This window comes from Dipodomys spectabilis, unplaced genomic scaffold (genome assembly GCF_019054845.1).
Source record: "Dipodomys spectabilis isolate Male_0828 unplaced genomic scaffold, ASM1905484v1 ptg000069l, whole genome shotgun sequence".
Taxonomy (NCBI): Eukaryota; Metazoa; Chordata; class Mammalia; order Rodentia; family Heteromyidae; genus Dipodomys; species Dipodomys spectabilis.
The window spans coordinates 6041272-6061342 of NW_024870746.1; the positions used below are offsets into that span (position 1 = coordinate 6041272).

General features: G+C 48.1%; 2 protein-coding genes across 8 annotated transcripts in view; one reads left to right on the forward strand and one right to left on the reverse strand.

Moving 5' to 3' along the window:
• Nucleotides 1-7914, forward strand: part of Ash1l (ASH1 like histone lysine methyltransferase) — a 139448-nt gene extending 131534 nt beyond the window's left edge. Inside the window, exons 26-29 of one of the 2 annotated variants that reach the window (XR_006147715.1) lie at nucleotides 949-989; nucleotides 2877-3175; nucleotides 5456-6822; nucleotides 6853-7914. Coding sequence is in view for 1 of the 2 variants with exons in the window: in XM_042681999.1 (XP_042537933.1) it covers nucleotides 949-989; nucleotides 2877-3175; nucleotides 5456-5547 (432 nt within the window). In the remaining variant the exon portion in view is untranslated. Of the gene's footprint in view, nucleotides 1-948; nucleotides 990-2876; nucleotides 3176-5455 lie in introns of both variants that reach the window. The other variant, XM_042681999.1, reaches the window with a different exon arrangement.
• A 2591-nt stretch (nucleotides 7915-10505) lies between these two features.
• Nucleotides 10506-19966, reverse strand: Rusc1 (RUN and SH3 domain containing 1). Of its 6 annotated transcripts, none has more exons than XM_042682019.1 (10): nucleotides 18451-19966; nucleotides 17765-18175; nucleotides 16717-16815; nucleotides 16497-16573; nucleotides 16203-16377; nucleotides 16026-16131; nucleotides 15825-15871; nucleotides 14234-14786; nucleotides 13327-13449; nucleotides 10506-11210 (listed from the first exon to the last, which is right to left on the reverse strand). In XM_042682019.1, exons 1-10 carry the CDS (start codon nucleotides 19811-19813, stop codon nucleotides 11042-11044), a joined length of 3123 nt encoding a protein of 1040 aa, XP_042537953.1. In that variant the 5' UTR covers nucleotides 19814-19966; the 3' UTR covers nucleotides 10506-11041. The 6 variants fall into 6 exon arrangements, with proteins under 6 accessions (XP_042537953.1, XP_042537956.1, XP_042537954.1 ...); XM_042682022.1 differs by having other exon boundaries at nucleotides 17765-17849; nucleotides 18451-18606; XM_042682020.1 differs by lacking the exon at nucleotides 17765-18175 and having other exon boundaries at nucleotides 18451-19964.
• Between the last annotated feature and the right edge of the window lie 105 nt (nucleotides 19967-20071).

Below are 20071 nucleotides of genomic sequence, written 5' to 3' on the forward strand. Positions count from 1 at the left end.
GAACTCTGGGCTTAGGCGCTGTCCCTGTGCTCTTCAGCTCAAGGCAAGCGCTCTACTGATTGAGCCACAGTGCCACTTCTGGTTTGAGTGGTTTTTATTGGAGATAAGAGTCTCACGGACTTTCCTGCCTGGGCTGGCTTTGAACCGCGATCCTCAGCTCTCAGCCTTCTGAGTAGCTAGGATTACAGGTGTGAGCCACCGGTGCCCGGCTTTGAGTTTATTCTTTCATACTAGCTTTGGGAAAATAATTTTCTTTTCTTTTTTTTCTTTGTAAGTTGTGGGGCTTGAACTCAAGTCCTAGGTACTGTCCCTGAGCTTTTTCGCACGAGGCTAGCACTATATACCACTTTGAACCATAGCATTACTTCTGGTTTTCTGGTGGTTATTTAGAGATAGGAGTCTCAGACTTTCTTGCCCAGGCCGGCTTTGAACTGCAATCCTCAAATCTCAGCCTCCTGAGTTGCTTGGATTACAGAAGTGAGCCACCGGTGCCTGGCTTGGGAAAATTATTTTTTAGTTTTTTTTGTTGTTGTTGTGTGTGCATGTGTGTGCACGTGCGTGCGTGTGTTTGTGTGTGTGTGTGTGTTGGGTTTTTTTGTTTTGGTTTGGTTTTTGTTTTGCTGATCCTGGGGCTGAAACTCAGGGCCTGGGCACTGTCTCTGGGCTTCTTTTGCTCAAGTCTAGCATTCTACCACTTGAGCCACAGGGCTTCCAGCTTTTTCTGTTTATGTGGTACTGAGGAGTCAAATCCAGAGCTTCATGCATGCTAGGCTAAGCCACCTTCCCAGTCCCGGAAAATGATTTTTAAGAAAACATCTGTGCCCTGCAGAACTTCTGACCTTAAGACATAGTCATCAGAATACCTCCCTTAACCCTGAGTGACTCCAAATCAGGTCTGGTTTTGCCAGTTTCCACAATATGCTTACCTATCTCTTTTCTTCTCTGCAGCCTCATTATGTCCCAGACAACTACAAGAGGAACGGAGGGCGGTGAGTCCTAGGGGCATGTGAGAGATCCTAAAGGATTTGCCATTTTAAATGGAGCAAGAAAACCAGCAGCTCACCACTCAGTTTCACTGCTAGGAATGGGTAATCTCTGCAGAGTAGCCTGATACCAACATTACTGTAGAAAAACTGGGATTCAGTAAGCTGTGGTTCCTTGTTCAACCTTAGGGACTTCCCTTGGGACTTAGGGAAGATTGCTGAATATAGAGGTAAGAAAAGGAGAAACAAGATTTGGAGCAAACTCAGAACTGTGTAAATTTAGGAATTTCCCTTTTGGGATTAAGAGGATGATGGCCTTCAGCAATCCTCTATTTAACTCTCCTATCTGATGGGTGGAATAACTCAAATGTTAGAGTACCCACTTAACAAATTTGGGACCCTAATTCAAACTCCATTTACCACTAAATAAATACCCAATACTGGTGCCTCATGACTATATAATTCTAGATATGAAGGAAGCTGGCCAGGCAGAAAAGTCCATGAAAACCATGAAACCTCATCTTCAATTAACTAGCAAAAAGCCAGGCTGGAGGCATAGCATAAAAGAAGCATGAATTCAAGCCCCAGTGTAAGCAAAAAAGGAAATATCTGTTTTCGATATCTCTGCAAGCTTTCCCCAATGCCTTATGCTATGTCAGTTCTTGGAGTTCTATTATAAAGAGTGCCCAAGAGCTGGGTGCCAGTGGCTCACGCCTGTAATCCTAGCTACTCAGGAGGCTGAGATCTGAGGATCAAGATTCAAAGCCAGCCGGAGTAGAAAAGTCCATGAGACTTATCTCCAATTAACCACCAGAAAACCAGAAGTGGCGCTGTGGCTCAAGTGGTAGAGTGCTTGCCTTGAGCTGAAAAGCTCAGGGACAGCACCTAGGCCCAGAGCTCAATCCCCACAACCAACAACAAAAGAACAAACAAACAAAAAACCAGCAAAGAGCTGGGCTGAGACATGGCTCAAATGGAAAAATGCCAATCAGCCAAGCAAGCAAGCTAAGCAAGTATGAAGCCTTGAATTTAAAATTGTTATACTAACGGAGAGAGGAATTATACTAACAGAGGAAGGGAAGGAAGGAGGGAGAGAATGAAAGGCTAATAGTTGTAGAAAAGAAATCCAGGAAAGAAATTCCACCTACAAACATATTACTAGCAAAGTACCCATGGCTCATGCTGTATTCTGAGCTATTCGGGAATCTGAGATCTGAGGATCACAGATTGATGCTAGCCCAGGCAGGAAGTTTCATGAGACATTTATCTCCAATTAACCACCAAAAAGCCAGAAATGTGTGGCTCAATAGCTTTGAGCAAAGCTAAGGGACAGTTCTTTGGCCCTGTGTTCAAGCCCAAAGACCAGCACAACAATTACAAAAACCCTTAGTTGGACTATGACTATCACAAGCCATACTTATATGTATTCATGAAGCAATTTAAGTAGGTTACACAATTTCACTAGCTGTTTTTAAATGGGTTTCTATCACATTATTTGTTATTACAAAAGCAGAAAGGTTTAATTTTAAAAATAGAAATAAAATTTCAGAGAAAAGTAATATTTTGTACAACCATAATGAAGTGAAGGTTGTAGTCAAGTTTTTGTTTTTTAATAATATTTTATTGTAAAAGTGATATACAGAGAGGTTACAATTACTTAAGTAAGGTAATGAGTATATTTCTGGTCAAACAGTGTTTTCTCCTCCCTCATTTTCTCCCACTTTCCCTCCCTCAACCCTGACTCTCCTCCTCAAGTTTTGTTTGTTTTTTTTTGTTTTGTTTTGTTTTTCTTAACCCCTAGCCAAGGCTAGAGATCTCAAATCATGCTCTTTACTGCTTCCCTCTGAGCACTTTATTCAGCCTTGCCTTAAATTCACATATCGTTTTTTGCAGATCATCCTGGAAATCAGAGCGCTCAAAGCCACCCTTAAAAGACCTGGGCCAAGACGATGATGCTCTGCCCTTGATTGAAGAGGTTCTAGCCAGTCAAGAACAAGCAGCCAATGAGATTCCCAGCCTTGAGGAGCCAGTACAAGAAAGGACCACTCCTGAAGTCAGTGAGGGTGAAAAAAAAGAGGAAAGTAGTCAAGATTCCCAATCTGTATGTACCCCTGAAGAACGTCGGCATAACCAACGAGAACGACTCAACCAGATCTTGCTCGGTCTTCTTGAAAAAATCCCTGGAAAGAATGGTAAGAACAATCAAGCCCACATCTAGGGTTGAAGATAAAGGAGAAATCACGCCGGGCGCTGGTGGCTCACGCCTGTAATCCTAGCTACTCAGGAGGCTGAGATCTGAGGATCGCGGTTCAAAGCCAGCCCGGGCAGGAGAGACCATGAGACTCCTATCTCCAATAAACCACCAGAAAAACGGAAGTGGCGCTGTAGCTCAAGTGGTAGAGCGCTCGCCTTGAGCTGAAGAGCTGAGGGACAGCGCCCAGGCCCAGAGTTCAAGCCCCACGACCGACAAAAAAAAAAAAAAGAAGAAGAAGAAGATAAAGGAGAAATCAGGCACAGAGGCTTACAAGTATGATCTCAGCTACTAAAGAGTTGGAGATCTAAGTTGGGCATCTGTTGTAGCCAGCTTGGCAGGAAAGTTTGTGAGACTCTCATCTCCAATTAACCACTTAAAATTCAGAAGTGGAGCTGTGGCTCAAGTGTTAGAGTGCTAGCTTTGAGCAGAATAGAGCCCAGGGACAGCGCCAGGCCCCGAGTTCAAGCCCCCGTACTGGCAGAAAATAAAAATGATGGCGATCTAGAGAATCATGCTTTGGGGCCAATGTATACAGCAATTCTCCATTTTAGTAAAACATCTAGGTAGCAGTTATCTGTAATCCCATCTTTGCAGGATAGGTTCATAGTTTATAGGTTCATAGTTCATAGGTTCATAGGTAGAAGGTTCATAGTTTAAGGCCATCCATGGGCAAAAGCTACCTGAAAACTAAATCAAAAAGTGCTGGGAGCCAAGCGCTTCGTGGCTCACATCTGTCTGTGTCCTAGCTAATCAAGCGGCTGAGAAGCTGGGAGGCAGTGGCTCATGCCTATAATCCTAGCTTCTCAGGAGACTGAGATCTGAGGATCGAGGTTCAAAGCCATCCTGGGCAGGAAAAAGTCCATGAGACTCTTAACTCCAATTAACCCCAGAAAACCAGAAGTGGTGCAATGGCTCAAGTGGTACAGCACTTACCTTGAGCTGAAGAGCTCAGGGGCAGTACTCAGATCCAGAGTTCAAGCCCCAAGACAGACCAAAAATAAATAAATAAAAAGAGGTTGAGATCTGAGGATCACGGTTGGAAGCCAGCTTGGGCGGGAAACTTGGTGAGATACTTTATCTCCAATAAACTACTCAAAAAGCCCAAAGTGACACTGGCTCAAGTGGTATTGTGCTAACCTTGAACAAAAGAAGCTCAGGGACAGCACCATGCTTAGAGCTAGGCACTGATGGCTCACATCTGTAACCCTAGCTACTCATGAGGCTCACCAGCCTTGAGCAAAAAGCTAAGGGACAGTGCTTAGGCCTTGAGTTCAAGCACCAGTAGCAGCACAAAAAGTGGGGCCAGGGTGGGGGAGGGAGGTGGGAGGGATGGCGCAGGGAGGCTAGGAGTGTTGTTCAAGCGTTCAAACACTTGCCTAGCAAGCTCGACCCTGAGTTCTAACCCTAATACCACCAGTACCATCAAAAACAAGGGCTGAAGCCAGGTTCCAAAGGCTCGCGGTAATCCTAGCTATTCAGGAGGCTGAGATCTGAGGATCATGGTTCAAAGCCAGCCCTGGTAGAAAAGTCATGAGCATGGCTGGGAAGGTGGCTCAGTGGTAGAGTGCTTTCCTCACATGCATGAGGCCCTGGGTTCGACTCATTAGCACCACATATGCAGAAAAAACCAGAAGTGACACTGTGGTTCAAATGGTAGTACGCTCGCCTTGAGCTGCAGAGCTGAGGGACAGTTCCCAGGCCCAGAGTTCAAGCCCCATGACGAACAAAAAAGGTGGGGGGGGGAATTGAGGGAGTAAAAAGGAACACTTTTTTGTTATTGCTTTGTTTTGTTTTGTTTTTCTGGTGTGCAAGCACTCTACCACTGAGCTATATCCTCAGCCCCTTGAACAACTTCTAATTTGGAGGCCAGTATGGAAATTGTTCTAAGCAAGTATATAGCTCTTTCATTCATAGGCCTGCCTTAAGTTACATCTTCACAATAAACCTAGAAAGCCAAATGATTTCCTTTGTAGAGAATCATCTTTTGGGGAGATAGGGAATAACTCAGTCAGTAAATAACTTATATACTTTTACTACAAATCAGCACAAAATCCTAATTTGATCCCAGCATTTTTGGGGGAAGGTGGAGGTGGGAGAAAAGAGGAGGAAGGGAAGGGAAGAAGGAAAGAAAATAAAGAAAAAAGTGTTCCTTAGAGCTCAAATCTGGGATAAGGATGTGAGAGTGGTATTTGATGATCTTCCTTGGTTCTGTTTTCAGCCATTGATGTGACATACTTGCTGGAGGAAGGATCAGGCAGGAAACTTCGAAGACGTACTTTGTTTATCCCAGAAAACAGCTTTCGGAAGTGACATTCTCAGTATGAGAACTTCAAGCATCTGGGATCCAGTGGAGCTTCTCAGTCCTATCTCCTGTTCTCTGGGTGTGGGCCAGGGCGGGGAAAGGTCCATTCAGGCCAGGGGAAGGGGGTCATGTCGTTGACATTAGGTACTTAATAAACCTTGGAGCTAGTGGAGAGTAAGAGGAAGAAAATCTGTCTGAGACAGTTGAGTTTAATTAATTTTCCTCTCCATTCCTTCACTCTAAGGTTAATAATGTTAGAGGAGAGGACCACATTGAGAAAAACCTGAACCTATTGGTACTAAACAGCACTTGCTTTTCCCCTTAGCTTGGGTGTTTCTGGATCATCCTCTGATCCTACAGGCACTACTAAGAAGCTGCTTTTCTATACCCAGGTATACTCAAAATCCACAAGGAAAGGGCTAGGATCCCTAGCCCTACCCTGTCTGTTCTCTATCAGCTCTAAGAGCTACCCCAGAGCTTTTAAAACAGATACAGTAGCTGGGGCCTCTTCTAAGACCTTGACGAGGAAAGTTTCTCTCTTCTTTCTTGCCCTACTAGGTCTAAGTAAAACATGAGTTGACAGCTCAAAGCACTTGTAATTGCTGCCCCTCTCCCTACCTCTACTCCCCAAAATGGAATCATGGGATAGGGGAAGGCCCCTATGGGGTCAAAGGGTAGTACTTCTTGTAACTTTTTGTTTTACCCATCATAACCTGCCAAACATATTTTTTCTAATGAGAAGCCAAGTCCCTGCCAGCACACCTGCTGTTTTTGATGCTCTGGTTCTTGTGTGTCTGCTGTGCTGTGCAAATGAAGATTAATTTAAAAATAAAATTAGTTTTAAAACTACATAAAAGAACTCTACATTTACCCTCAACAAAAATCACTACATAAATTGTTCAGCAGTATTTGCCTATTAGAGTATTTGTGCTAAGTGTAGATTATCATTTAAAAACACTACTATTATTTTCTTAATTGTATAGCTTTTGGTGTTCATCTGAAAAAAAGATAGTGTGTTCTCCACACCCCTAATCCCATCTTCCTCCATCCTCCTGAAGTACTTTGTCATCAGGAGGTATATCCAGGGTCTCCTTCCTTCCCATTCTTTTGACCAGAAGTTTGCAGACTATTGTGTCTCTTTAAAAGTAAAATTTAAAAAGCTTTGCTTTGTCTTCTCAGACATACATATGCATATACATTTTAGATGTTCTTATAAAAGAGGTTTTTAAATGTGCCAAGTTGTATGTGTATATATATATGTGTGTGTGTGTGTGTGTGTGTGTGTGTGTGTGTGTGTATCTATATGTATATAGATATACATACATACATGTATATGCTGCGTGGTTGGTAAGCAATACAATAGTAAACATGTTCCCATTACTTTTTTCTAATATTGGACCAATGCTGTCCTAATTGTACATTTCCCCTTATGATAATGACGCTCTGACTCGTTTAGATAGAAACATTGACCACCTTCCATTCCATTAATTTTTTTTCCTCTTCTTTCTGTCATTCTTAAGAAAAAAAAAAAAACGAGATAGGGGACACCATAGATCCTCTTGAGCAGAGAAAAAGCAAAATAAGTATTTTATTAAAAAAAGAAATTAAGAAAATAGTTTGGAGTATTTTCTTACTGTAGAGAAGCACTGTACAATAATAAGAGACCTGGGTATAAGATACTCATGTGTGGAGCTGGAAAAATCGCATGTCCAAGCCCGTTTGAGTGGTTTCTTTTGTTTTTCATTGCAGGGAGTGGGAGGGAGGGAGGTGGGACTAGGGGCACTTTGGGATCTCCTTTTAGTCAAAAGCAAGAAAATGACAAGAAAGAGATTAAATTCAATGTTTCTTTAATAGTGTTAAACACTAAAATTTTAAAAAAGAAAAAACAAACTTTGTAAAACATGAGAACAGAAGCAAAAGACACTACGCTCTGTCATTTTATCTTTCTTTTGTTGAAAGACTAAAAACCGAAATGTTTTTTAGACAATCAAATGTTAGGTAAGTGCAAACACTTCTTTTTTCTTACTGGTGTAGAAATTAATGCCTTTTTTTATTTTTCAGTTATTTTATAATAAAATAAAATAACCCTCCAGCTGCCAGGCGGGTTTTGGTGTTTGAAATGCGGGGCAAAAGCACTACATCACTGCAAATAGATACAGTTAGTCTGCATGTCTGTAGGCTGTGTGATTGCGGAAAATATAAATGCTGCTAATATATTCCTTTTTACAAAAGCATATCTAAATAGATGATTGTTTTGATGTTAATCTTTGTAAATTATGTATTACCAATTTTAACATTGGATGTAATTGCATAAAAGCTTGCATCTCAATTCTTGAAAGTCTAGTATTAAATGGAAAAAACTTTTCCTAACTGTGGAGTGGTGAGCTTGCTATTTTTTCTCCTCTTTCCTACCTTTATCTTCCAGCATCTTTTCAACATCCTGTTTCCAAGGGAATCTCTCTGAAACCATATCACTAGCATCCTTGGGCCCCATATGAGCTCACTCAACACTGTGTCCTACTAGATAAAGTAATTTCTTCAGTTCTAGGATTTGTCTCTTTGGTTCCAGCAGTTTTTCAAACATGGCAAACTACTCTGCACATTCATCCTTTGACCATATGTCCTTAACAACCTCTAAAGATAGCAATAATTTCCACTGGACTGCACACCAAACCTAGGAGCCTCTTTCCCCTTCTCCCACTTTTTTTTTGTGCCACCCTGGGGCTTGAACTCAAGGTCTGGGCACTGTCCCTGACCTGCTTTTGCTCAAGGCTAGCACCCTACCACTTGAGCCACAGTTATATTTTTTTTTCAGCTTTTTCTGAGTAGTTTACTGGAGATAAGAGTCATACAAGGTGTTGATGGATCAACCTGTAATCCTAACTACTAAAGAGGGTGAGATCTAAGGATTGTGATGCAAAGCCAACCTGAGACTTTTTTTTTTTTTGCCTGAGTAGGATTACAGGCATGGGCCACTGGCTGTCTTTTTAATTTCCTTAAGGGTTGGAATCTATGAGAAGTATTCTGTTCTAGAAATACTAATTTTGTAAAGTCTTAAGTTTTGCTCTATCTCATGTTCTGCAAAGATGTCCCATCTTCTCAGGGCTGAGAACCGTTAGGCTGTGACTACAAATTCCACAGCAAGCCAAATCACATTGATGTCCTAACAGTGTTGTGAGTCTCCTTGTATTTAGAATTACCTACTGTGAAGCCAAGCACATACAGGGATCAGAAGCAGGAGAAATAGGCTATATTACAGAAAATGACAGCCATTATCCATGTAAATGTTTGAAATCATGGCTCCCAAGACTACACTGCAGATGCCTGAGAAATATTTGTCCTAATGTCAAAGCGATAGCAGTCTTTTCTGTTTACCACCACATAGCTTTAGACATGAAAACATAACTTCTTTTGTGGTAGTAATCTGCAGATAAGCTAAATAAATACAAACCCCCAGAACCCTTTAAGGATATAACAGACTGGGCTGGGAAGGTGGCTCAGTGGTAGAGCGCTTGCCTTGCATTCATGAGGCCCTGGGTTCGATTCCTCAGCACCACATAAGCAAAAGAAAAAAGCCAGAAGAGGTGCTGTGGCTCAAGTGGTAGAGCACTAACCTTGAGCTGAAGAGCTGAGGGACAGCGCCCAGACCCAGAGTTCAGGCCCCATGACCGGATCAAAAAAAAAAGATACCACAGGAGCCATATCTAAATTTGGGGGGATTTTGTTTTGTTTTGTGCCGGTCCTAGAGCTCCAAGGCTTGGGCATGGTCTCGGGGCTTCTTTTGCCCAAGACTAGCACTCTACTACCTGAGCCACAGAGCCACTTTCAGCTTTTTCTGTTTATGTGGTGCTAAGGAATCAAACCCAGGTCTTCGAGCATGCTAGACACGCACTGTACCACTGAGCCACATTCCCAGCTCCCAAATCAGATTTTTAAAAAAAAATTTTTTGGGGGTCCGGTTGGGGGGCCTGAACTCTGGGCCTGGGCACTGTCCCTCAGCTCTTCAGCTCAAGGCTAGCGCTCTACCACTTGAGCCACAGCGCCACTTGCAGCTTTTTTCTTTTTGCTTATGTGGTGCTGAGGAATTGAACCCAGGGCCTCAGGCATGCAAGGCAAGCGCTCTACCACTGAGCCACCTTCCCAGCCCCCCAAAACTAAGATTTTTATCTCAAAGTTTCTCTTCTGGTTCCCAAAGATAAAGGAAAAGTCCTTAGACTTCATAGGTCTCCATGTCTCCCTAACGTTCCTGCTGTATAATTTCCTATTCTAACCTGATTACAGACAGCCCATTATGGTGACTCTCAACCCCATTGTCAAACCCTGTAACATGGTAGCTCTTCTCATTATTTCAAAAGAAATTCAACCAACTCATAACAGTAATAGACGCAAGTTATTTTGCTTTTACTTAAAATTATAGCAGAGTGGCAATACTAAGTAGAAAAGGATCACTTCTTTTTTTTTTTTTGGGTCCGGTCGTGGGGCCTGAACTCTGGGCCTGGGCGCTGTCCCTCAGCTCTTCAGCTCAAGGCGAGCACTCTACCACTTGAGCCACAGCGCCACTTCCGGCTTTTTTCTTTATGTGGTGCTGAGGAATGGAACCCAGGACCTCATGCATGCAAGGCAAGCACTCTACCACTGAGCCACCTTCCCAGCCCCAGGATCACTTCTTACATATCTAATCCTTCACCTCAGAATCCAATGAATCTATTGAATACAACTTCAAAGTTTACATTTCCCTTCTCTCATATTTACTCAGGCTATCAGTCTAACAGAACAAAGCAAGTCTCAGCAGAGAAAGCAGTTGTGATATTTCATACACCAAGCAGAGTCCATTTACACATTCTTCAGGGAACATTTGATGCACCTGGACTAGGAAGATACTATGTGGTATTTCCTGGTACAAGGATGTTCCTCCCCTCCCCCATAAGCCTGTGTCATCAAACCCACAGTGTCATATACACACACATTCAACTCCCATACTTTATTGGGACAGAGGAGAGAGGCAGACCAACACCATAGGCCCACCTTCCAGGGGTGTTGAGGTTTAAAGAATTCAGCACCTAGCACAGCATGAGTACATCATAAATACAGGCAACAAAGGATGAGCAGAATGGGAAAGGAGTCCCTACAGAGAAAGGAGACTACAGGCCCTTCTAGGCTTGGGGGCCAAGGCATATACTGCACTGGCACAGGCCACTTTAGGGATGAAGAAGATTGAGGAGGGCTAGATCCTAGTTCGCAGATACACAGATGGAAAAAGGAAAAGGGTGCATAGAGGGGATTCCTTTATATATATCTGGGAGAGCAAATCTGACCTTAACAGGTCAGTGTGAAGGGAAGAAGGAAAATTTAAATATTAGAAGTAAATGTGGGAAGAAATACCATTTTGCAGACAGGAAAAAAATGCTTCTGGGATGGTTAAATTACATATTATGTGTTCATGGGCCGTTCCAGTCCCAGCTAACAGAAGGGGAACACACAGGAAAGAAAATGATCCTGGGCCTAGAGAACAAGGGAGGTGTATCCCACTGGCACCAGCCCTTCCACACCATCCCGCCCGCAGCGGAGCCAGTCTTCATCCACTGTTGTGATCACACGCATCACTTCCCCACGCCGGAAACTCAGCTGGCCAGGTCCTGCAGCAGTGTGGTCACAGAGAGCCCGAACCGCCCTAAGGGGAGCCAAAGGAAAACACTGGAATTAAGACAGGTGTGGTGCCCGGCTGTTCCTGGGATTCACCCTTTAACTTCATAGAGTGATCCTGTGATTCAGCTGGGCTTCAGAAGAGACATGGGTGCCATCTGCATCTGGCAATGTGTTGATCCTCTCAACTGCTTATTTGCACTTTATTTTGATACTTCATAAACTAATGCAAACTACTTTTTTTTTTAACTTAAAAAAAAATTTGGGGGCCGATCCTGGGTCTTGAATTCAGGGCTGGGCTTGAGCTTTTTCTCTGAAGGCTAGCACTCTACCACCTGAGCCACAGTGCCACTTCCAGCTTTTGCTGAGTAGTTTATTGAAGTCTCAGGGACTTTCCTGCCAGGATAGCTTTGAACAGCGATCCTCAGATCCCAACCAGAGTAGCTAGGATTACAGGTGTAAGCCACCAGAGCTCACTTTCACTCAGTTGCTCCTGGCTAACTCAGGCATCTCAATCCTCACATCCAGTCACTGAAACTTGTCAGATACTTGTTATCACCCACTGCTCCATCTAGTCTCTCCAACTCAATTTCCAACATCCTAGTTTAATCCACTAGCCTCTCTACATGACTGTGAATAAGCACCTAGTTTCCATGAGTTTCTCGTGGTCACCACCCCCACCTACACTCATTCTCACAGAGCAATGGCAGATCTTTCTAAAGGACAAGTAAGCACATCATGGATAAAGCTCAGATCCCTTGCTGGACCACTGACCCCTCCATGTACTTAAACTTAGTCTTCCCTGCCTTTACCTTCCATTCTTCCTACCAGATGAACACCCTTACTCCATCACTGAGTTTCCTAAGTCCCTAAGCCTGATGACATGGTCCCAAAGGGGTTGGCCTCCCTTTCCTAGTTTTTACCATACTAAGTTGTAACTGTTCCTTATTCATTGATATCTCCACTGGACTCTTAAGTTCCTTGAGAGCAAAACTCTGGTATGTTGACTTTTATATTCCCTCCCCGGCATGGTTGGCAAATAGTACCTGAAATGCACTTCATGAATGAAAGATTGAGAATTCAATGGAGTGAGAAAAACCAAAAGAAACTATCCCAAAGAAGTAGCCCCTGGTGCCAAAATTGTGTGAGTCTCCACTAAAGGGACACACAATCCCTCACTGTACACATCCTGTTATATGTCAAATGCTTTTTTAACAATATGTTTAGCCAAGTACAGTGGCACATTTGTAATTCCAGCACTCACAAGGCTACGGGAGGAGGATGATAAGTTTGAGTCCAGTCTGTCTCAAAATGCCAAAAATAAATGTTTAATCTTCACAGTAATCGTAACAGAGGTATTATAAGTTTTCTCTCTCCCTGGTTTTTGTTGTTGTTGTCAGTTGTGGGGCCTGAACTCTGAGCCTGGGTGCTGTCCCTCAGCTCTTCAGCTCCAAGCTAGCGCTCTACCACTTGAGCCACAGCGCCACTTGCAGCTTTTTTTGCTTATGTGGTGCTGAGGAATCGAACCCAGGGCCTCATGCATGCAAGGCAAGCGCTCTACCACTGAGTCACCTTCCCAGCCCCTCTCCCTATTTTTGAACCAGAGTCTTACAGTGTAGTTAGTCCAGGCTGTTATCAAACTCAGGATCTTCCTGCCTTAGCCTTCTGCGTGCTAGGATTAGGGACATGTGCCACCACACCTGACACCCACTTTTTACAGAGGAAAGAAATGAAGGCTTTGGAAAATAATTGCCACACAGTAATAACTAGGAAAAATGAAAAGTAAACTAAGCAGTCTTAAATTGTAAACCCAGAATCTTTTTTTTTTTTGGGGGGGGGGGGGTCCAGTCGTGGGGCCTGAACTCTGGACCTGGGCGCTGTCCCTCAGCTCTTCAGCTCAAGGCTAGCGCTCTACCACTTGAGCTGCAGCCCCACTTCTGGCTTTTTTTCTTTTTGCTTATGTGGTGCTGAGGAATCAAACCCAGGGCCTCAGGCATGCAAGGCAAGCGCTCTACCACTGAGCCACCTTCCCAGCCCCAGCCCAGAATCTTTTACACTATCCTCTGTCCACTCTGCAAACACTGAAACACACAAATAGAACCAAACACACAGTTACACACAGGTACATTCTTCCCAGCCCTTACCTATGGGCCTGAACTGTGCTAGCTGTTGAGGCCACAAGCTCTTCAGGAGGAGTTTCAGGAGGTGTCCCTCGCTTCACCAGAGCCAACACACTCACTGTTGGGGGCAGCCAGCTAGATGGTCTCCTGAAGTAAAAGATAATAGGGTCACAGAGGTAACCTACCTCCAGAAAAAAACAAACAAATGGCTTTGGAGGGAGAAAAGCTGAAGGCCCTGACTGGTTCTAAGTAGATCAAGAATTGTTCACTGCTGAAGGCCCAGTGGCAGCTGGAGGAAACAGGAAAATGATAACAAAGTTGTGCAATGCCTAAGTGTACTGACTCAGAAAGACTCAAGTAATCTCTAGAGAATACCTTAAGTCATTAAAGAGACCAATGGGTCAACCCCTAGAACAAAGGTCAGCAACTTTTCTTGCCTTTTTTTTTTTGTCAGTTGTGGAGCTTGAACTCAGGGCCTGAGCGCTGTCTCTGAGCCTCTCTATGCTTAAGGCTAGCGCTCTACCAATTGAGCCAGAGCACTACTTCCAGATTTTGAGTGGTTAATTGAAGGTAAGAGTCTCATGAGGACTTTTCTGCCAGGCCAGCTTCGAACAGCAATCCTCAGCTCTCAGCCTCCTGAATGGACAGTATTACAGGCATGAGCCACTGGTGTCCAGCCTTTTATTTCTTTTTTAAAGATCCAGATAGTATATATTTTCAAGTATTAGGCAGGAGATAAAATTAGGAACATTATACAGGTACTCACATAACCATTACAATGTAGCCATCTAATAGCAACCATTTTTTGAATCTTGATTTTAAGGAAAAAACCCTCTTACCTAAAGGATCATGAGTCTCTAGTTTTTCAAATGAGGCTACTAAATTCTGAGAGGGAGCAGAAGGTCATAGAAGGGACAAGATACCCCCACACCTGGATTTAAAGGCTCCATTCTCAGCTTCCGTGAGGCCTCCAGGTACGCCAAAGAGTCTCCCCAGCCACACGCCTCTTCCTGGTGCTGCTTGCTCTGCTGGCAGAGGTCTCTCCTGTGTACTCTCAGCTACAGTTTCATGATTCCTGGGTCCCCCCCACCGGGGAAGAGGGAAGCCCTGAGTCCCCCCTGAGGCATAGACCCGAGAGGCCTGTGTCAACTGTTCCCACCAGCTGCCTGATGTGGGAGCATTTGAGGCAGCTGAAGGGTCAGGAGCAGCCTCCCCAGCAGACCCTCGGAAACTCTGGGCCAGCCGGCCCCCCCAGTGCAACATTGCCTGCACAGTCTGCTGCAGGGCTGGAGGTGGGCATGGAGGGGCAGGGGCCTGGGATGGGCCCAGGGGCAGGTGGTGGTGATGCTCAAAGAGCAGGTCCAGATGGAAGGTGAGCACCGACAAGGGCTGCAGCAGGAGTAACAACTCTGTTGACAAGGATGGGCAGCCTCCCCTTGCCAAGGAGAGGAATCCCGTGGGCAGATACAGGAGGGACAGCAAGCCTGGAGGGGAAAAAAAAAATAAACAGCTCAGCATAAGTCCCTGCTCTGGGTCCAGGCTTAGAGAACCTCTTCCCAAGCCTTACTATGTAGGGAAAAAAGCAGGCAGATGGGACAATAGAACTGACAGACACACCCATGTAGAACCATGACCTCCAGAGAGAGATACAAGGAAGTAACTGTTTGCAACTAAGTTTCGGTATAAGCCAGCCCCCAGTGGTGGCCTGTAATCCTAGCTACTCAGGAGGCTGAGATCTGAGGATAAGAGGTTCAAAGCCAGCCCAAGCAGGAAAAGCTGTGAAACTCATATCTCCAATAAACCACCAGAAAACTGGAAGTGGTACTGTGGCTCAAGTGGTAAGACACTAGGCTTGAGCTGAAGAACGAAGGGACAGCGCTCAAACTCAGAGTTCAAGCCCCATGACTGACAAAAAAAACAAACAACAACAAAAAAGCAAAACTAAGTATCAGCCGGTGGCTCACACCTGTAATCCTAGCTACTCAGGAGGCTGAGATCTGAGGATAGAGGTTCAAAGCCAGCCTGGGCAGGAAAGACCTTGAGACTCCTATCTCCAATAAACCACTAGAAAACCGGAAGTGGCGCTGTAGCTCAAGCGGTAGAGCGCTTGCCTTGAGCTGAAGAGCTGAGGGACAGCGCCCAGGCCCAGAGTTCAAGCCCCACAACCGACAAAAAAAAAAAGGGTGAGAGCTGATCTGTCTGAGCAGACAGGCCCCACTGAGGAATGAAAATGAGAAATCAGGAGGGACAAGGAGGCCTATTCTAGGCGGAAAGGCCTGAGTAGGGTCCTGGGGCAAAGAGAACCAGTAAGAATGTTAACAGTCTTGGACCACAGGCAGATGAAGGAAGAAGGTTCAAATGACCCAAAGATTTAAGTCTTTCCTCCCAAGGGCAATGGGACCCCACGGAAAAGCTTTAAGGTAAAGAGTAATAAGATCTTCTGGCATCAGTGAGAATTAATAAAAGACATCCCTTCCTCTCCTTCTCTCCTAACCCCAAAACCCCACCTAACTCTCTCTGACCTGCATCTTCCTGGAGACTGGAAAACCACAGCTCCAACTGCTTGGTGCTGGAAGAGAAAAGAGGGAAAAAAGGGTCAGGAAGGTGGAGGACTTTATAGTCTGCTAGGATGGGGGATAAAGCATAAAACTGGAAGAAGGAAGGGCTTCTCTGGAAGAGAATGTTCCATGGCTCCATGAGGTCATGACTAGAAGGCCACTCACTTGAGGAGGCCAAGGATGAAGGCATGGAAGCGACTGCGGCTGCTGCTCAGCTGGGCCAGGCGGCTGACCTGGCTATACAGTGATCCCAGGGAAGGGCTGCTGGAGCCTGAGGACAGGGAAAGAGGTCAGCCAGGGCCCAACCCTGCTCCTGCAGGGTCCCACACCCTCGGGGCTCACCTGGCTTCACGGATGCCTCCACCACGCTCCAGGGGCTGCTCCGACGCTGTCCAGTGATAAGATCTTTCCGGAAAGGCTTCAACCCATCTGCCACCAGGGCATGGAGAGCAGGGCAGAGGGTGGTCAGCACTAAGTGCCCCACATCAGGGCTCAGCCGGCTATCCCCCAACTGGGCCTAGAGACAGAGCAACGCAAATGAATCCAGAGATACATCTTAGCCATCGCCCACTAAATATTTCCTTACCCCAGAGCTATATTAAGCTCCAAATCTCAACATCCTCCAGCCATCTTCACCTTCTGAACCAAGTTCCGGGCAGCTCCGAAGTGCGAGATGATTTTATCCACGGAAGCACTGACGGCTATCAGGAGACCTAAGAAAGGAAAGACACATCAAAGCCGCAGGTCCCTACCCTTGACCCCATAGGGTCAAAGAACGTGGAGAGCCTGGCGGGTTTATGGAGTGTGAGCCTTAAAGCCCCTAGGTAAGGGGCAGGAGTCAGGGTGGCCTGCCTACCTTTTTTCTGCTCCTGCAGCTGGCCAGTCCCACTCTGGGCTTCTGCCATCCACAGCCGCTGGGCCCCGGGAACACCAGAGAAAGACCAGGAACTACGAACTGGATCAGGGAGAGGAACGCAGTGACTGCTTACTTACCAAGGGTTACCCCCAGGACGCCCGGTTCCGCACATCTTCTGGGGGCTTCCGGCGTCCCTAAGCCACGAGGGGTCTTGGGCAGCAGAGCCTGTAGGAAGCCTTGAGAGGCCCCACCTGATCCCCAGAGGGGACTTGGCCACACATCCCAGCACCCGCCGCCTTCCGCCTCGATTCCCAGTGACTTCCTCAAGGCTCAGCCCCCACCTCCTCCGAGATCCAGAAGTCCTGTGGCAGCAGAGCCCGTCCGCGCTCCGCCCCGCCCGGCCAGCAGAGGCGGGAGATGACTGGGGAGGGGACGAGGAGCACCCCACGCCCTGACTCAGGTGCCCCCACCCCCACCAGTCCCAGGGAACACGTGGAGGGCCTCAACCAATGGAAAGACAGACAGACGGGAATGGGAGAGTCAAAGGGAGGTGAGACCCAAAGGTCGGAAAGCTGGAAAGAGGAAACCCGGGTTGGCTCACTCTCTGGCCCCGGGAGGGCGCCAGCTCGGTCCCACGTGGGGCGGGACTTCTGAGGGCGTGGCCAGAACCCACTGGGCCAATGAGCTCCAGGGAGCTTCATCCAGACTGACGCCAGTCAAGCCCGAACTACACCAGCCGAGGGCTCTCGAGTGGGCATGGAGGCCAGGTGAGCCCGGATCCACTATACCCGGGGCGAGCTTGGAAAAGGAAGTGCTGGGCCGCGCAACGGCAAGAGCAGCAACCCTCCCTACCCCTAGCGGGAGAAGCAAGGCTAGACTCCCCAGGACTAGCCAGAGTTGAAGAGTAGGACTTAGCCAGGCACCTCAGAGGGAGACAGGGGGGGAAAAATACTAAAACAGAGGCTGAGCCAGGACGCAAGGGGCCTTGGAATGGGCGGGGCGACCCGCCTGAGGCGTGGCCTGCCGGGCTTGCCCGGGTCCGTCTTACGTAGCCTGGGCGCAGACGGTGGGCTCCTGGTCCAGCGAGTGGCCTTCGGCGGACGAGGTGGTGGTGGCAGCGGGGGGGCGGGCACCTGGCGGGGTGGGGAAGTCGCGGCGGGAAAGGTGCTACTTCTGGGAAAGAGCGGGGACAGCAGCAGTGCCAGCTCGGGGCTGGCCAGGCAGGGCAGGGCCCCCCGAGTAGGAGGCGAATAGGCTCCCACTGGGGACAGGCGGACAGGCAGCAACTGCTCCTCTTGGGGACTCGGCGCCCCCAATAGGCGCAGCCCAGTGCTGGGCCACCCGGCCAGCCGCGCCAGTAGCAGGGACCCAGCTGCGCCCGCGCCTCCACCCTCCAACAGGGGGCGCCCGTCGGCCGAGAACCGGAAAACCGGGGGCCGAGGGAGGAAGAGGGGACCCGCTGCAGGCAGGATTGGCGGAGCCAGGCGCAGAGGGGAAGGAGGGCAGCAGGACGGGCAGCCAGGCAAGGAGGAGCGGGAGAAAGAGGAGCAAAGAATTAGTCCTGTAACCCAGTGACCCGCCCAGCTTCCCTTTCCCGGAGCGCTCCCCGGTAGAGGGGTGGGGTGGATGGGTGACACAGAAAGGTGGGGAGACTGGAGGCGGGGTTGAAGCCGTCGGAGGCGTGGGCGAGGCCGAAGCCCAGCCCTCCTCCTGCTCGGTGTTTCCGCCTCTTACCCTCGCTGCGGGCTTGATTGACGGCCTCCTCGGGCTCCTTGGCGGCTGGGGCCTCCTCGCCAGCCGCGGGGCTGACTGCCCTGCCCTCCTCGGGAGGCGTCTCCGCGATGGGCTGCAGCCCAAGTCGGTTCTTCTTCCTCCGGGGAGGCACGGGCGGGGGCGGGGGGCGGGGCGGGACCAAGGCCCAGCCAGCGGGAGGGTCTCGAGGCGGGACTGGCGGGGGCGGGGCCCGGCTGCGAGACCTGAGTTCCTTGAAGGTGGTGACTTCCCGGGGAGCTGCTAAGGACCCGCCCAGCGTCCCGGTTGGGGGAAGCTCGGTGTCTGGAGAGAAGACTATAAGCCAGTCGCTCCGATCTTTCTTCGCCTGTGGCACTAGGGGTAACCCCGGGCCCCGCTTGCGCTTCTGAGCCAGTTCATGGAAAGACGTGATTGTCCGGTGGGGCACCGGCTCCTCGCTGACGTCACTTCTCCATTCCCCATCGATTTTCCCTGCATCTATTTTCGGGCCAGAATCAGTTTTTCCTGTGTTGGTGTTCCAACAGGAGTCGAATTTCCCGGGTTCGATTTTCCTGCTAGAGTTAGTATTTCCGTTGATTTTCCGATCAGAGTTATTGTTCTCAGAGACTTTCCACCCACCTTCTGTTTTTCCTGTGTCAATTTTCCAAATGGGGTTTATTTTCCAGCTGGGCTCTGTTTTCCCAGCATCGATTTTCCCGTCCTCTGTCTCGAAGAGCTCGGAGGTAGGGAGATCCTGCTCCCCACTCTCTTCCTCTTCCTCCAGGCTTGGGGAAGGAAGGTCCTGGCAGGTGGTCAGGGCGTTGCAGTTCGAGTCCAAGCCAGGGCCAGGCGGAGAGGAAGCTCCGGAGCAAGAATCAGGAGAACAGCAGAAGCTGTCCGGGGAGCAAGTACCAGGGCCTGCTGAGGCCAGTGAGGAGCCCTGCTCCACAGGGACGATGCTGGGCTCAGGGTGGATGTCATCGCCAGGCAGCTCCCGAGAGTAGACTGAGATGGGGGACTCATCGGGGCTAAGATCTGAACAGGAACTGAGAGAGGAGGAGCAGCCCGGGTCGGAGGGAGAAGCAGCCCCTTCTTCCTCCTGCGAAGGGTCCTGCCGGTTTTCTAGGCTTTGCCCGTGATCCTGGCAGCACCGGCAGGGCACAGCTGGACTATTGGAGTTGGCATCCACCAGGACCCCGCTGCAGGGCCCCCTGCTCTCCTTGCCGCCGGTGTCTCCCGGGGGAGGTGGCGTGCTCAGAGGCCCCTCCCGTAGCTCTGGACGGCGGGACAAGTGCAGGCCTAGGGAGACGTGCTGGAGGTGGATGTGGTTGAGGTTGCAGAGTAAAGCTCTCTGAGGGGACAGCATGGTGCTGGCGGCGATGGAATGGCCTCCAGAGAACCAGGATTGGGCCTCTTACATCCACCTACCTGGCAACGCAGACGCAGACCTAGAAGACACGGGTGAAACCCATCCAGTGAGGCTTTGGGCCACAGAAAGGACACCGAGGTGACTGACGGCCTGGAAAGGCTCAGGCTGCTTTGGGGGATATTTAAATGAAATGCAAATCGCCATCGACTGGCCATTAGTTTCCACTGCGGTATTTGCAGGTGGAGTCGTCTGTTA

What these genes read in the sequence shown, in the direction of transcription:
- Rusc1 (XM_042682019.1), bottom strand. Translation starts at nt 19,813, where the DNA reads ATGCTGTCCCCTCAGAGAGCTTTACTCTGCAACCTCAACCACATCCAC. An exon ending in CCCGGAACTTGGTTCAGAAG is followed by an intron (nt 16,378 to 16,496) that starts GTGAAGATGGCT and finishes CTCTGTCTCTAG; the next exon opens with GCCCAGTTGGGGGATAGCCG. An exon ending in AATGGAGCCTTTAAATCCAG is followed by an intron (nt 13,450 to 14,233) that starts GTGTGGGGGTAT and finishes CTTTTACTTCAG; the next exon opens with GAGACCATCTAGCTGGCTGC.